This window comes from Poecilia latipinna, unplaced genomic scaffold (genome assembly GCF_001443285.1).
Source record: "Poecilia latipinna isolate Pla-1442-1.1 unplaced genomic scaffold, P_latipinna-1.0 Scaffold83, whole genome shotgun sequence".
Lineage (NCBI taxonomy): Eukaryota > Metazoa > Chordata > Actinopteri > Cyprinodontiformes > Poeciliidae > Poecilia > Poecilia latipinna.
In genome coordinates, this window is record NW_015112699.1 from 562,906 (window position 1) to 575,472 (window position 12,567).

The 12,567-nt window shown below is 40.5% G+C and overlaps 1 protein-coding gene across 4 annotated transcripts; it reads left to right on the top strand.

Moving 5' to 3' along the window:
- The first annotated feature begins 1,663 nt into the window (after nucleotides 1–1,663).
- On the top strand, nucleotides 1,664–10,707 carry raver1 (ribonucleoprotein, PTB-binding 1). Of its 4 annotated transcripts, none has more exons than XM_015020850.1 (15): nucleotides 1,664–2,091; nucleotides 2,991–3,057; nucleotides 5,430–5,899; nucleotides 6,818–7,009; nucleotides 7,554–7,674; nucleotides 7,742–7,842; nucleotides 7,960–7,995; nucleotides 8,351–8,429; nucleotides 8,887–9,089; nucleotides 9,185–9,263; nucleotides 9,375–9,520; nucleotides 9,665–9,745; nucleotides 9,874–9,999; nucleotides 10,157–10,222; nucleotides 10,318–10,707. In XM_015020850.1, exons 1-15 carry the CDS (start codon nucleotides 1,762–1,764, stop codon nucleotides 10,462–10,464), a joined length of 2,244 nt encoding a protein of 747 aa, XP_014876336.1. In that variant the 5' UTR covers nucleotides 1,664–1,761; the 3' UTR covers nucleotides 10,465–10,707. The 4 variants fall into 4 exon arrangements, with proteins under 4 accessions (XP_014876336.1, XP_014876349.1, XP_014876359.1 ...); XM_015020856.1 differs by having other exon boundaries at nucleotides 1,668–2,091; nucleotides 9,665–9,736; XM_015020863.1 differs by lacking the exon at nucleotides 7,960–7,995 and having other exon boundaries at nucleotides 1,665–2,091; nucleotides 8,348–8,429.
- The last annotated feature ends 1,860 nt before the right edge of the window (nucleotides 10,708–12,567 follow it).

Here is a 12,567-nt window from a genome sequence, read left to right on the forward strand (position 1 = left end):
GCATTATTTTACTAATACTGTGGTAAAAAAAAAACATCCGTTCTTTAAAATTAATACTTGAGTGCATAATTTTAGCACCTTAATGCACCCTTTCTGGATTGCAAGGTCCCGTGCTGGCACAGGATTGTTCCTTCGTGCCATTTCTCTGTGTGAAGTATTTTTTTTGTCCTATTCTTCTAAAATGAAAAGAAAGAAGTTTCAGATTTCTTCTACATTGCTTTTCAGGAATTGATATCCCACTACAATCTGTGTGAAGGAAAACCCACTTTGGATAAAGACAGTACTGTTGGAAAGTGCACACAACCTTAACAAAACACAATACTTTATGTTAAAAACAAGATATCTATCATTCCTCTTTTTCATCACAGCATTGCGGTATTCATTTTCAATGCAACCAGTTGCAGTCTCAAACAATGGAAAAAGTAGAAACTTTTCTCTGTAGTGTTAACCTGGTTCTCCTGCTGTGGAACAGGTCAGTACGACCCTGTGAGGTGAAACAGTGGGAGCTTTCTGAACTCTCAGCCACTAATTGAAGGATTTTTGTTGTCCTTTGTGAATGTCTGTCGGTTCATCCACCTGCCATGAGCCACAAAAAATGTATTTTATGGTTTTCTTCACGCTTTTGAAAAAAATAAACTGGTATATATTCAAATTTAATCAACAAACAAATACACAAAGAAACAAGATAAAGTACGTAGTAAAAGACTGGAGAGATTATTATTTTAATATCCATTTAAAATGACATAATTTTAAAAGGAATTAGTTATTAGTCTTTCTTTAGTTATTTGAAAAGTCATGTCTCCTGGTAAGATTTTTACAATGATCATGAAAAGGAGCAATTTACTAGACATACAGGGACAAGAAAAGAGACATAAATGCTTGGAAAAGCAGGATAAGCTATCAGAAACATTCATCATAATTTGTGAATAAGACCAAAGCCCCCTGAACATCTGAAAAAAAGAGAAAAGTTTTGCCTAGGAAGAATAGAAGTATGGGTATCCATGACTTACACTTATCCAGTCCAACCAGTTAAACCTGGGTTTGAAGACTGATCACCTCCTGCCACATTACACTACAACAATTTATTCAAAAGGAGCCTCTACGAAGTTTAGAGGACATACTTTATACTTTATAGTAGACATACTATGCATAGTATGTAACTAACTTCTTTGACTTTTTATGTTACAATTATTTGGGATGCTTCAAAATTAGCAATATTCAAAACATTCTACTTTTCTGAAAATGTTGATTTTTGGGTTTCATGAGCCATAATAAGGCATTAAAATAAACAGAAATAACACTTGACTTATATCTCCATGTAATTACTATTTATAGCATTTAAGTATCACATCTGTATCTTAACTGACTGGGATCAATAAAACATTTTTGAATAGAAATAATTAAACTTTCCAACAATATTCTCATGTATTAAGTTTCACCCTTCGGTTTCTAAACTAACCCTATCTGTGGATACATTGACAGATTTGTAATTATAAACACTATGTCAGATTTGTTCTCTCTTTTTTTTTTTAAGCAACGGGGTTTTTTTTAATTGCTACGAAACTACAGTACCTTATATAACAGGTGGTATGCTAGTTGGAAGCGTCGCCCCGCCCCCACGGCACGTTGCGTCGTAGTCATGGAGAATGCGTTCCCCGCTCGTCCAATGAGAAGCGTCGCTGGGTCCATGTGTGTATTGTTTAAACTGCTCAAAATCTGACCGAGTTTCAAGCCCGATTAAACCTCCACCAAACTCCGGCTATGGCGGCTGCCGTGTCTCTCAGCACCACCTCAGACACGGATGAAGGCGCAGACAGCGGGGCCACATTTGTCTCTCGACCATTTAGCGCAAATCACGACCTCGCTACGGATAAAGAAAACTTTATGGCCGGTGACCGTCAACGTTACCCCGAATTAGCTTCGGTGGAAGAAGACGCCACATCGGGCCCAGAATGTCAACGAAGGGTCGATGAGGATTTGATACCACTGAGCCCTGAAGATATTGAGAGCCGCTTGGAGAGAACACGTCGGGAGTTTTACAACCGTAGGAAAATAATAATAAAAAATTTACCACCGGATGTTACTAATCAGGTAAATGTGAAACTTTGCATGCTTTAATGAGCAGTTTGACTAAACGTTAACCTAGCTCCAATATGCCTATCATGCTACGAATGTTAGCTTGCTAACCTTTTAACCCTGCCTATTAACTTTTGCTGACGTAATGTGTAGGCTTAGTCTGCGACTGTCTACTTATGACCAAAAAGTATCAAATTTATTCTGAAAGTGTAATTGGGTCATATACACAGTGACATGTCTGAAAAGACTGCAATTTACTTCAAAATGCCCGGTGATAAGATCGCTGTTTGGGCAAAAGTGGTCATCTGTGGCCTGTTTCACCAACTTAGCAACTTTTCATATTTGGGGTTTCCCAGGTCAAATTAACAAGACAAGGTAAAACGGGTGTTTTACTTGTTTCACGTAGCAGTCTTAGTCTGTCATTGATGTTTTGTCGTATTTTTAAATCTATTTTTAGTTTGGAACGTGCCTGACTCGTGGGGAGCTGTAGGCCTGCGGGCAGTACCATTGTCCACAGGCAGTGGGGGGGGGGAGGGGGCAGCACAGGGAGTTCGAGATGTGAGGGTCCTGTAACAAAAGGTGGAAGGCGTAGAGACAAAACGAGTCAGAAAATGCTAGAGAGCGTCAGTATTTGTTTGTGAATGGGCAAAAGCAATGCAGAATTTCTGCCTCAACAATGAGGCAGTTGCCCCTCCACTCCCCTTTCTTTCCACAGGTGCACTAGTTTAACTGTGGACGTGAAAGAGTTAATTGTCAGGCTCAAAATCTCAATTTCAGCACTTCAACCCGTGTATCACAGCCTGCGTGCTTCTCACAGGAAAAAAACCCCACTGAGGTTTCATTTTTTGTAAAGCTTTGTTATTGAAGACACTTCTTTCTAATGTTTTTTATGTTCTGTAAATGTTTATTCACAGGAGGTCCATGATCTGTTGGGAAACTATGATCTGAAGTACTGCTTTGTTGACAAATACAAGGGCACAGGTTGGTTTAACTTATTATTTTGGTGAATAAACCCCTCAAACTAATATCCAAACGCTAGTATAATCCATTCATATTTAACTGTTTGCTGTAGTGCAGCTGATCATAGTTTGTTGGCGATATTTTGAAGTGTTTCGTGATAAATTTACTTTGAAGCACCTTATAGAAAACTTACAAATGTTGATGGGTTAGAATAATTTAATTTGGTCAAAACTGTGCCTCCTATTAATCTTTAGCTACGTTTCCTTTATGTTTTAATGTTTTGGGAGCATCTTTTTTTTTTCCCTCTTACATGTATTGTTTCTCATATTTAATTTTTCACATGCAGACTTGGACTGAGCATTCGTAAGACTGTAATGTCCCTCTTGGATTAATAAAGCATTCAGATTCTGAAATTATAAGCGTCAGTTATGGATGCAAATTTAGCTAAAAATGCATGTCCTCATTCGTTTAATAAGATAATTTACCTGGGCTGGATACACAAACCTAAGACTATTATGTTTCTGAATGAACTATTAGAAAGATGCCTACACACAACTGTTGATTATATAGTATTGTTCAGCCTATATTTAGTTTAAAAATATTGTTGCTGTTCTGGACGGCTTCTTAAATTTGAGAAACCCATCAGTTCTCTTGTCAAAAGTAGCCTGCGGTTCAAAGCTGTGACTTTCAACCAAAGTAAAACCTTATTTCTCACATTCATTCAAAAGTTAAATTGATTAAGGTTTATTCTTATTCATCTATGAGTGAAGTCATGGCCAGTATATTTTGGTTTTAAAATGTGCAGACAAAATAAAGAGACCCTGTTCAACGTCAACTCAAGTAACTGAGTTTTGCAAACTGTCAATTAGTTGTGGGTGTCTTCTCTACCTCCTTAGTGCCTCCAGAACATGACTCTGCCACTACCATGCTTCAGTGGTGATGAAGTGCCATGTTTGCCAAACAGTGTTTTTAACCAAAAAGCTTGACGTTTGTTTCAACCTTCTTCTGATTGACCCAGAATCTCCCACATGCCTCACCCAAATGCATGTATTTTTTATTTTATTTTATTTTTTTTACATTAGTGGTAATCTGGACATCTCAGGTGTGTTTTTTGTTTTGTTTCTTTTATTCTATCTTCACATGATGCACACAAACTGCTCTTGGGAAATGTGTCTTGCCAACAGTAGCGCTTCTGTTGACTTGAGCCAGACACTTTTAAAAAAAAAAATACTTTTCTGTATTTTGATAATGGACTTAAATTTGTAAAACAGTCAAGCCTTATTCATTATTTTTAATATACATTCCTGGTTATAGATCAAGATTATATATTTTATTGATAGGTAATAAAATATGACCTTTATCAATAATGCTACTTTTATTTTGTTGGTCAAAAGGTGAAATTCTTTGGGAACCACAGATCCAGTTTGTTTTTGTGTCGAATCAAATTACTAAATGTCTCTTTATTTCCAAAAGCTTTATGTAGGAGTAGAACTTTTCATATCTTATCCTTAGAAACATTTAAGGTACTACTAACTGCCTTCCTCTACACACTGTGGTGTTTAATTTGTTTGAAAAGTCTAGTTTTTATATGTACCGCAGCCTTTAGGTTTATATTGTGCTCTGTATAAAAAAAGTTTGATTACAGTATTAAAGATGAGCATCAAAACTAGTAAGGCACAGAGGGAAATGGCTTCAGAATCAAACGACTTGAACATAAAAACCTTGGTTAAAATGCCCAGTGTGTTCCAGTAAGTCATCATTATGGCAGCCATAAACTCCCTTTGTCACGATTTTCCCTCTGCTTTGTCATAAATTCAAATAAAGCTGCATTATCAGTGTCTGTGTGAGCTGCATCCCTAACAAGGAAGAGAGGAACTTTGATGAAACAAACGGAAAGATGCTTGCTTTTTACTTGTTTTTTTTTGCAGTCGCAAAGCCATGTCTCCAGAAGGTTGACAGTAATAATATTGGGGGGGAAATGAATGGCAGTGGTGAAGATGGTGACTGCACTGTAGCTGCCAAGCTGTTGCAAGGCCGTTAAAATTTTATTTTCACAATATCAGAAGTCTGCCACTTTGGATAAAGTGAAGGTCAACAAAACTACAACTTTTCACGTCCTGATGTGGCTGTCGTTGACACTGAGTCGGCTGTCAGTCTCGCTGAGAGCAGTAAGGTTGCTCTGGCAGAAGAGACGGTGTCGTCTGACATTTTGCCAACAGCGTCGTCTTTTATCTGACAAGCTTAAGAGAAAACGGTGTCAACAGCGGGGTTCGCAGCTTGAATCTGTGTTTGAATAGCTTCGTCTTTGTTTTTATTTCTGATTTTTACGTGTTTTATTTGGTTTACACATCAATCCCAGTTTTTTTTCTTTTCTCCCCACCCATCTCTCCCAGCATTTGTGACTCTCCTCAACGGTGAACAGGCCCAGTGCGCCATCAAGGAGTTCCACCAGATAATACTGCGGGAAAGGGAGATCTCCGTGCAGCTGCAGCCGACCGACGCCCTGCTGTGCATCGCCAACCTGCCCCGGGCCTTCACCCAGCAGCAGTTCGAGGAGCTGGTGCGACCTTTCGGCAACCTGGAGCGCTGCTTCCTGGTGTACAGCGCCTCTACTGGTCACTCCAAAGGCTACGGCTTCGTGGAGTACATGAAGAAGGACTCGGCGGCCAGAGCGAAGTCGGAGCTGCTCGGGAAGCAGCTGGGCTCCCGCATGCTCTACGTCCACTGGACCGAAGTGGGCTCGCTCACATACCCGCAGCTGCACTCAAAGTGTCTGTGTGTGGACCGGCTGCCCCCGAGCCTCCTGACCGCCCAGGACCTCCGAAACGCTTTGGCCGACACCCATTCTCCGGTTTTCTGCCAGGTCAGGTTCAGGACGCACAAACACTCTGCTACTCGTCAAGATAATAAATTCATTAACTTATTCCTCCTTTTCTCTCAACAACAATAATGAGCAGATTTGGGGGAAAAAATGCTTTTGAAGTTTCATTGTTCTATTATATTTGTTTTCAAGGTCAGGTGATATGTTTTGGAAGCTTAGTGAAAAGGGCTATGCTTGTGACAAGTTGACCCTGAGGGTGTTGGAATAATTTTAATTTGTTCTAATATTGTCCTTTATGCTTGGTCTTGTAGCATCTTTCACTGTTGCCCTAGTTTTTATGTGGTTCCTGGGTTTCTATAGCGATAGGGCAGAGTTTGCTGGTAAAGACCAACAGGATCAGCTGGTGTCCTTCATATGATTCTCTCTCTCTCTTTTTTTAATTAATCACAAAAAGGTGGAAACATTTAGTAGAAACATAAATTCAAAGCTAAACATTAGTGTATGTGCAAAAGTACGATTTCAATGCACAGGTTGGTGGTAAACAAAAATTGTACTCGAATACGGAAAAAAAAAAAAATTGCATCATTAGACGTACCAAAATGTAGTTATGTGGAAATTGTGGCATTTTAAAGATCAAATTGAAAATGTACCTAAATAACATGACTACAAAATGAGGGAAAAGAAACTATTTTTTATTATTTTTGTTAATGTTATGAAGTTTTAACCAAACGCAAGTGAAAGTATAAATTACAGCATAGTAAAAATACTCAAGTAAATGTAATAAATCAGTCACATCTGTTTATATGCGACTGATTTTCAAGATATAATGAAGAACCGGCTCAAACGAGTCTGTTGTGAGTTTGACCTGTCATTCAGTTCAATAAATGGCACAAAATGATTAGTCCATATGCTGGCAGTAGATCTCCGGGTTGGTTTTACCTTTGGACTTTCTCTCCATAGTTGGCTCAGGGGCAAGATGGGAGTTTCCGGCGTTTCGCCGTGCTGGAGTTCGCCACTGCGGAGATGGCTGAGGTGGCGCAGCGATTTGGAGACGGCCGGCTGCTGGGCGGGACGCACATCAGGGTGTCCTTCTGTGCCCCCGGCCCTCCTGGAAGAAGCATGCTGGCTGCACTGATCGCTGCCCAGACAACGGTACTATGGGAAAATTTGTGTACACTGGCCACATGGTCAGTCGTAGGAATCACTGATATGCACTTAGGATTTTATCGCAATATCTTGCGGTACTACTGTGATAACAAAGACTATTCAAAAAAAAAAAAATTAAGAGTTTATTTTTAGATAATAGTTTTGCAGGATGGTGACTGCATGGCACAGCATTCATAGCATCAAAAATATTCTTGAAAAATCATTCTCATCTGAAATGGGCTGCAGGATGCTGCTTTCTTAAAAAAAAAAACAAAAAACGTTTGATTTATTTCACCAAGCTGAGCTCAGTAACTGCATTTAATCTAATATTTTCAAATTTACTGATGTTTGTGGAGAAAATATCAAAATAAAGTGTCTGACCATATTGTCAGTTTTGTTTTACTTAACATCAATAACTGAAATTTATCACGACAAACAATAAATCAAAATTCTTATAAGAGATTTTTCGCAGTGCAGTCAGTTTTTTTTTTTTTTCCCCCTCTGGTTTTTTTGTTTCCTGATCGTTTTTCTTCTTCTTCCTACCTGCAAGGCTGTGAACAGGGGTAAAGGTCTCCTCCCTGACCCCACAACCATGCAGATCCTCACCAGCCTTAATAACCCTGCTGCTCTCAAGATGCTGCTCAATGTTTTGTCACAGGGACACAAACAGGGTAAGCTGTCCTCCCCCTCAGCTCTTTATCGGTTAATTTTCAGTTTATTGATGGTGTTTACTTGCAGGTCTCCTCGGAGCGGCCCCTGCCATCCCACTGCTGCCCAACCCCGCCCTGTCGGCGGCCCTGCTGCAGCTGCTCCTCCAGAACCAAGCTAAAGCCCAGCAGGTACCCTTACCTTTTGGCCTCCGCCCTGATGCCATCTCTCCTCTTGCTCCTTCATCTTCTGTTTGATTCATCTTCACCCCTCCTCCTCCTCTCTGTTCTGCTCCTCTGTGCCATTAGCAAGCCTTTCTGGGAAATCATCTTCTCTGGGCTCAGGTGCTGCACAGTAAAGAGAAGAAAAAAAAAAAATATATAAATTCCTGTTGTGGTTTGTGTGAGTGATGATGGTGTGTGAGGTGGAGGCTGGAGCTTGATGGGTTCCAGCCGTTTTTTAGGTAAAAAGGGACAGATTTGTCGTGGTCGGTAAGCTCTCTCGGGAAGAGTGATGTTGTGGGTGTGCTTCTCTATTATACGCCTGGACTGTCAAACGCTGATATTTGAGGGAGAAGTTGGTGAGTGAACGTAAAACCTGGTTTTAGTGTGTTGCTGTGCGTCTGCAGTTTTTCCTCTGAGTGCTGCAGCCATGTTGGGTGACCCTGTGGTAACACTGGTCTGTCCTTTTGGCCAGCAGGCAGGACTCATCGGGGACAATCCTCTGGCTGCTCTGCCCGTCCAGCAGGGAGTCCATCTGCTTGGAGAGCTCCCTCAAGGTTTGGCATCTTTCACTTCCAGCCGGAGCTCCTTGAGCGACTAATGACATGTTTTTGCTTTTCATCTGATTATAAACATCTGTATCCTCTTATTCATGCATCACACTTCTAGCGTTTGCCAATGCTGAAATATCCTGATTAATCAGTTCTAATCATACTTCAGGAATCGGCATTCAATAGCGGAACAATACTGAGTAGCTTCAATGTATTCGTACCCTTTAAGTCTTTTTCTTGAATGTAATTTGCTGTGATCTTGTGATAGGACAACAAAGAAGGGGATAGCTGTGATGCAGAAGGATTTTGTTTGTATTTGGGACCTTCTTTAAGCTGATGTGCTTGTTTTCTAAAGGAGGAAATGTCTTCCACCAGATGCTGTTGTTTTACAACAATAAGAACTTCTTGCTAGCATGTATCCCAGTAGCTCTTCATTGGGGTTGGTCTGTTTTGATTGCTGCAGGCGGTGTGGTCCCAGGTCTGGCTCTGCAGACGGAGGCTGTGCCCTCTCTGAAGCCAGGGTCTCTTGGCAGAGGCCTAATGAGGGAGCAGGATTCCCCCACATCAGTGTGCGGCTTCCCTCAGACTCCCTCTCCCTCCCTGCCAGGCATTTCCTTACCCCTGATGGGTGGCATGATGGGGGCAGATGGCCGCACAGCACAAGGAGTATGTTTCAAAGTAGATTTTTATATTTTTTTTTTTTGTTCAATTCTCGTCTAATTGTGCGAGAATTGAACAAAAGCCCTTCTCCTCACCGCTAGGTATCGATGCTAGGGGATCTTCCTAAAGAGATGAACTTTCCTCAGAGCGCCTTTCTCAATGCCAGTGTTTATCCTTCAGGTGAGATGCCATATTTTATTTCATTTTATTTTTTTTTTTCATTTAAATATGTTCATGTGCAAGGCAAGCAGTCAGCCATACGCGTTGGGCTCATGTTTCCCTTCGCTGCAGCAGCGAGCAGCAGGCCTCACCCCTACAGGAAGCGGCCAACACTAAGCAACGTGTCTAACCAGCACACGCATCACAACATGCAGCCCAACTACAACCTGCGTTACCAGGACTCCTACAGCCCCGAGTATCCTCCTCCTCTACAGCAGGTGATCACCTCTTCCTGCCCTTCGTTTGAGTTTGACATGAATAGATGTCGCTTGGCCACTAGTGGTTCTTTCTGCACATTGCTGCTCAATTACGGGTCTATATGATGTAATTTGGTCTGATGCCCATCTGCTGCTTCTCCTCAGGATGCTCTGGCCTACTCGTACGAACAGCAGGAGAACCTCTGCGTTGGAGCCTTGGCAGGATTTGGTCAGCAGGTAGTGTGTGTGTGTGTTCAGCTTTTTCAACCTAATCTAAGGCATTTTTTTTTTTCATTCATTAAAAGTGAATTCAGCATATTCATCAGTTTTTTATTTTATTTATTTATTTATTTTTTTTGTTGGAATTTCTTCAGTTTTCCCGTCAACCTGACTACAGTGAGCGGTTTCCCCACTACGCTGATCCAAGCAGCCCACCCCTCTCCTCGTACTTCAGCTCAGGACCAGAAGCCAGCAGCCCGCCTGCCACCCACCTCAACAAGGTAACCAGCAAAACCCGATCAGTTTCTGTTTGAAGTATCGATCACCTGTCAGTGCCTGGATGTGAAGAATGAGGCTAATAACAGGATGCCAGTGTTTAATGATTAACATTGCAGTGTGAGGGTAAGTGAGAAATGCGTGTTTTTTTTTTGTCTGCAGGCTGTGGGAATGCCTCCAGGAACCCACAGCGCCCCCTACCCTCCAGACGTAGGGAACGTTATGAAGGTAATTGGCAGATGGTCTCAAACCGTTTTTTCTTTACAGGTGTTGGTTTTATAAAAAAAAAGCTGTTCTTTACCATTTTCCTCTGTTATTTCTAGACCCCGATGAATAGCCAGAAGCGCGTTTTTTCCCGGCTCATCCCGTCTCCGGAGCCGAGCCCAGAGGGAGGCTACGTGGGCCAGCATTCCCAAGGCCTCGGCGGCCATTACGCAGACTCCTACCTGAAGCGAAAGCGTATATTCTGAGTATTGTACGTTGAGCCATTTATGCGTTTGGAACAAAGCGGCATCTCCTTGTAAAGGACGCAAACTCCCTCACCCCGGGTCGTCCTCGGCTCTGTTTGCTCCTCAGTGACCCCCGGAGGGCGCTGGCGAGCACAGCTTGTTGTCTGGACAGTGGGAACTCTATATGGTGTGTGGGTTTTTTTTCTGTTCTTCTCTGCTCCATGTAAGTGTGTTTTTATTTACCGTTTTGTAAATTAACTTTTAAATTCTTTTATTTTGTGTTTAACTTGTACAGTGAGGGAAAAAAAAAGTAGCAAATGCTTTCTTTTCTTTTTTTTTTTTTTTTTTTGCATGAAGTGTGATGTGCTAGTAGCTACAGATTGTTTTGGCCAGTTTACAGCGCTGCTTCTTGAATATTTGGCTGTTGTACTGTTCACACTTTCCAAAGGGACATGCAAAGTATTAAAAAAAAAACAAGCTTTATCTCAGGCTTTTTTTTTATAATTGCCTTTAAAAAATGTAAAAAGTTCAATATTTTTTTCCTTCTACCACATGGTTTTGTATTTTACTGTAAAACTGGTTCCAGGCAGGTTCTTCTTTGCTCAACATGCAGCTTTCCATCCACCAATGTTGAGTTGGGTGTGTCTGATGTATTATAAAACAGCTGTGTGAGTCTGGGAATGTTTTTTTTTTTTTTTTTTTTTTTCTGAGGTCTCTCACATTGTTCTTCTGGTTTCCAGAATCTGTTTTCAGCACTGGTTGTCCACCTGGGAGGGCACAGGTCACTGTCCTAACCTATTCTCACCTCTAGACGATAGTTTCTTACTCATCTCTCCACAAATCATTAGTTTTCTTTGGGTGGGGGCAGGATTAAAAAAAAAAAATTTTTTTAACTTGTTGGTATAGTTTAATGACTGGACCAACTGTAGATGGAAACATTTTATGCTATCATCAGGTTGGACAACTTGTCTTGATGAGCTTTAAATATTGGAGGCAGCCTGTTTGTTTCCATTCAGTCTGGGGACATGCTAATGGAAACTAATCACTGGTTAGTCTAAAACATAACTGTCTTTTTATTCTTCAAGTAATTTATGGTTGACGGTTTGATTGTGAAAACCCATTACCTCGTACTTCTGCTATAAATGCAGCTATACTTGAGCCTTAACGTTTTCTGTAGTAATCATCCTACGCTGTTGGCTTCCATCTAAATTTTCCATTTCTGTGTTGTTTGCTGTGTAAATAGTTGAAGCCTGATTTCTTTTTAGAGTCCTGAACGTATTTTCTTTATTCCTACCTGTGGGCAGGTTCTTGTTTTTTTTTTTTTTTTTTTTTTTTTAATTTTTGAATCAATTTTCCTGCTTTGTGTTTCGGTTGTCGTGCTTCCAGTATGTTTGAAAAAGTGACGTTTTAAAGTGTGGCACCACAGCAGACTGTTCATGTTGTGTATGGACCAAGAGATGCAGCTTTTTACTGTGTTCATCGGCCGATTTTACAAAGTATTTGCTTCAACTGCTGTGTCCTCATCTGTACCACCATGATTGCCTCTGTATGTTAGTGTGACATGCGCAAGTAAATGTTATTTAAATCAATTGCACTTTGACTGATCATTTTAAAGGTAGCAAACTTTGGTATGTTACGATCAAAATAAACTTGACCCGATGTGTCCAAAAGTTGGAAAATTTATTTAATGACTTTTTCAGACAAGTTCAAAGACTTTTTCAAACTTATACTGATAAGTTTTGTCCTTCAATTCTGATACATATATATTTTTAAATGCATTTTTCATTTAATCTAGTTGCAATTCTGTCATACCTCTCCAATAGGGCCAAATAACATCTGCTATATTAAGCATTCAAATATACAATTTACATAATAACACTCAAAATCTGAGCTCTCGAAGTGCTTGCCAAACCAAAACACTGATACTTAAAATATGTAAAAAAAAAAAAAAAAAACTGGAGTCTTCCTACTCGGTATGAGAAGCCAAAATAGAAAAAACACTGGTGCTTTTGTTCTGACATAGAACAGCAAAACACATTCTCTTGTACACATTGTCATTTCTCTTGTCTTGCAGATGAACATATTTTCATCCTGAAGCCTTTATTTTTTGGGAACTCTGATAAA

Excerpts from the sequence above, each read along its gene's own strand:
- raver1 (XM_015020850.1), top strand. The coding sequence starts at position 1,762 with ATGGCGGCTGCCGTGTCTCTCAGCACCACCTCAGACACGGATGAAGGC. Across the intron at positions 5,900-6,817 it reads ATTCTCCGGTTTTCTGCCAG|TTGGCTCAGGGGCAAGATGG; the intron begins GTCAGGTTCAGG and ends TTCTCTCCATAG. Across the intron at positions 9,521-9,664 it reads ATCCTCCTCCTCTACAGCAG|GATGCTCTGGCCTACTCGTA; the intron begins GTGATCACCTCT and ends GCTTCTCCTCAG.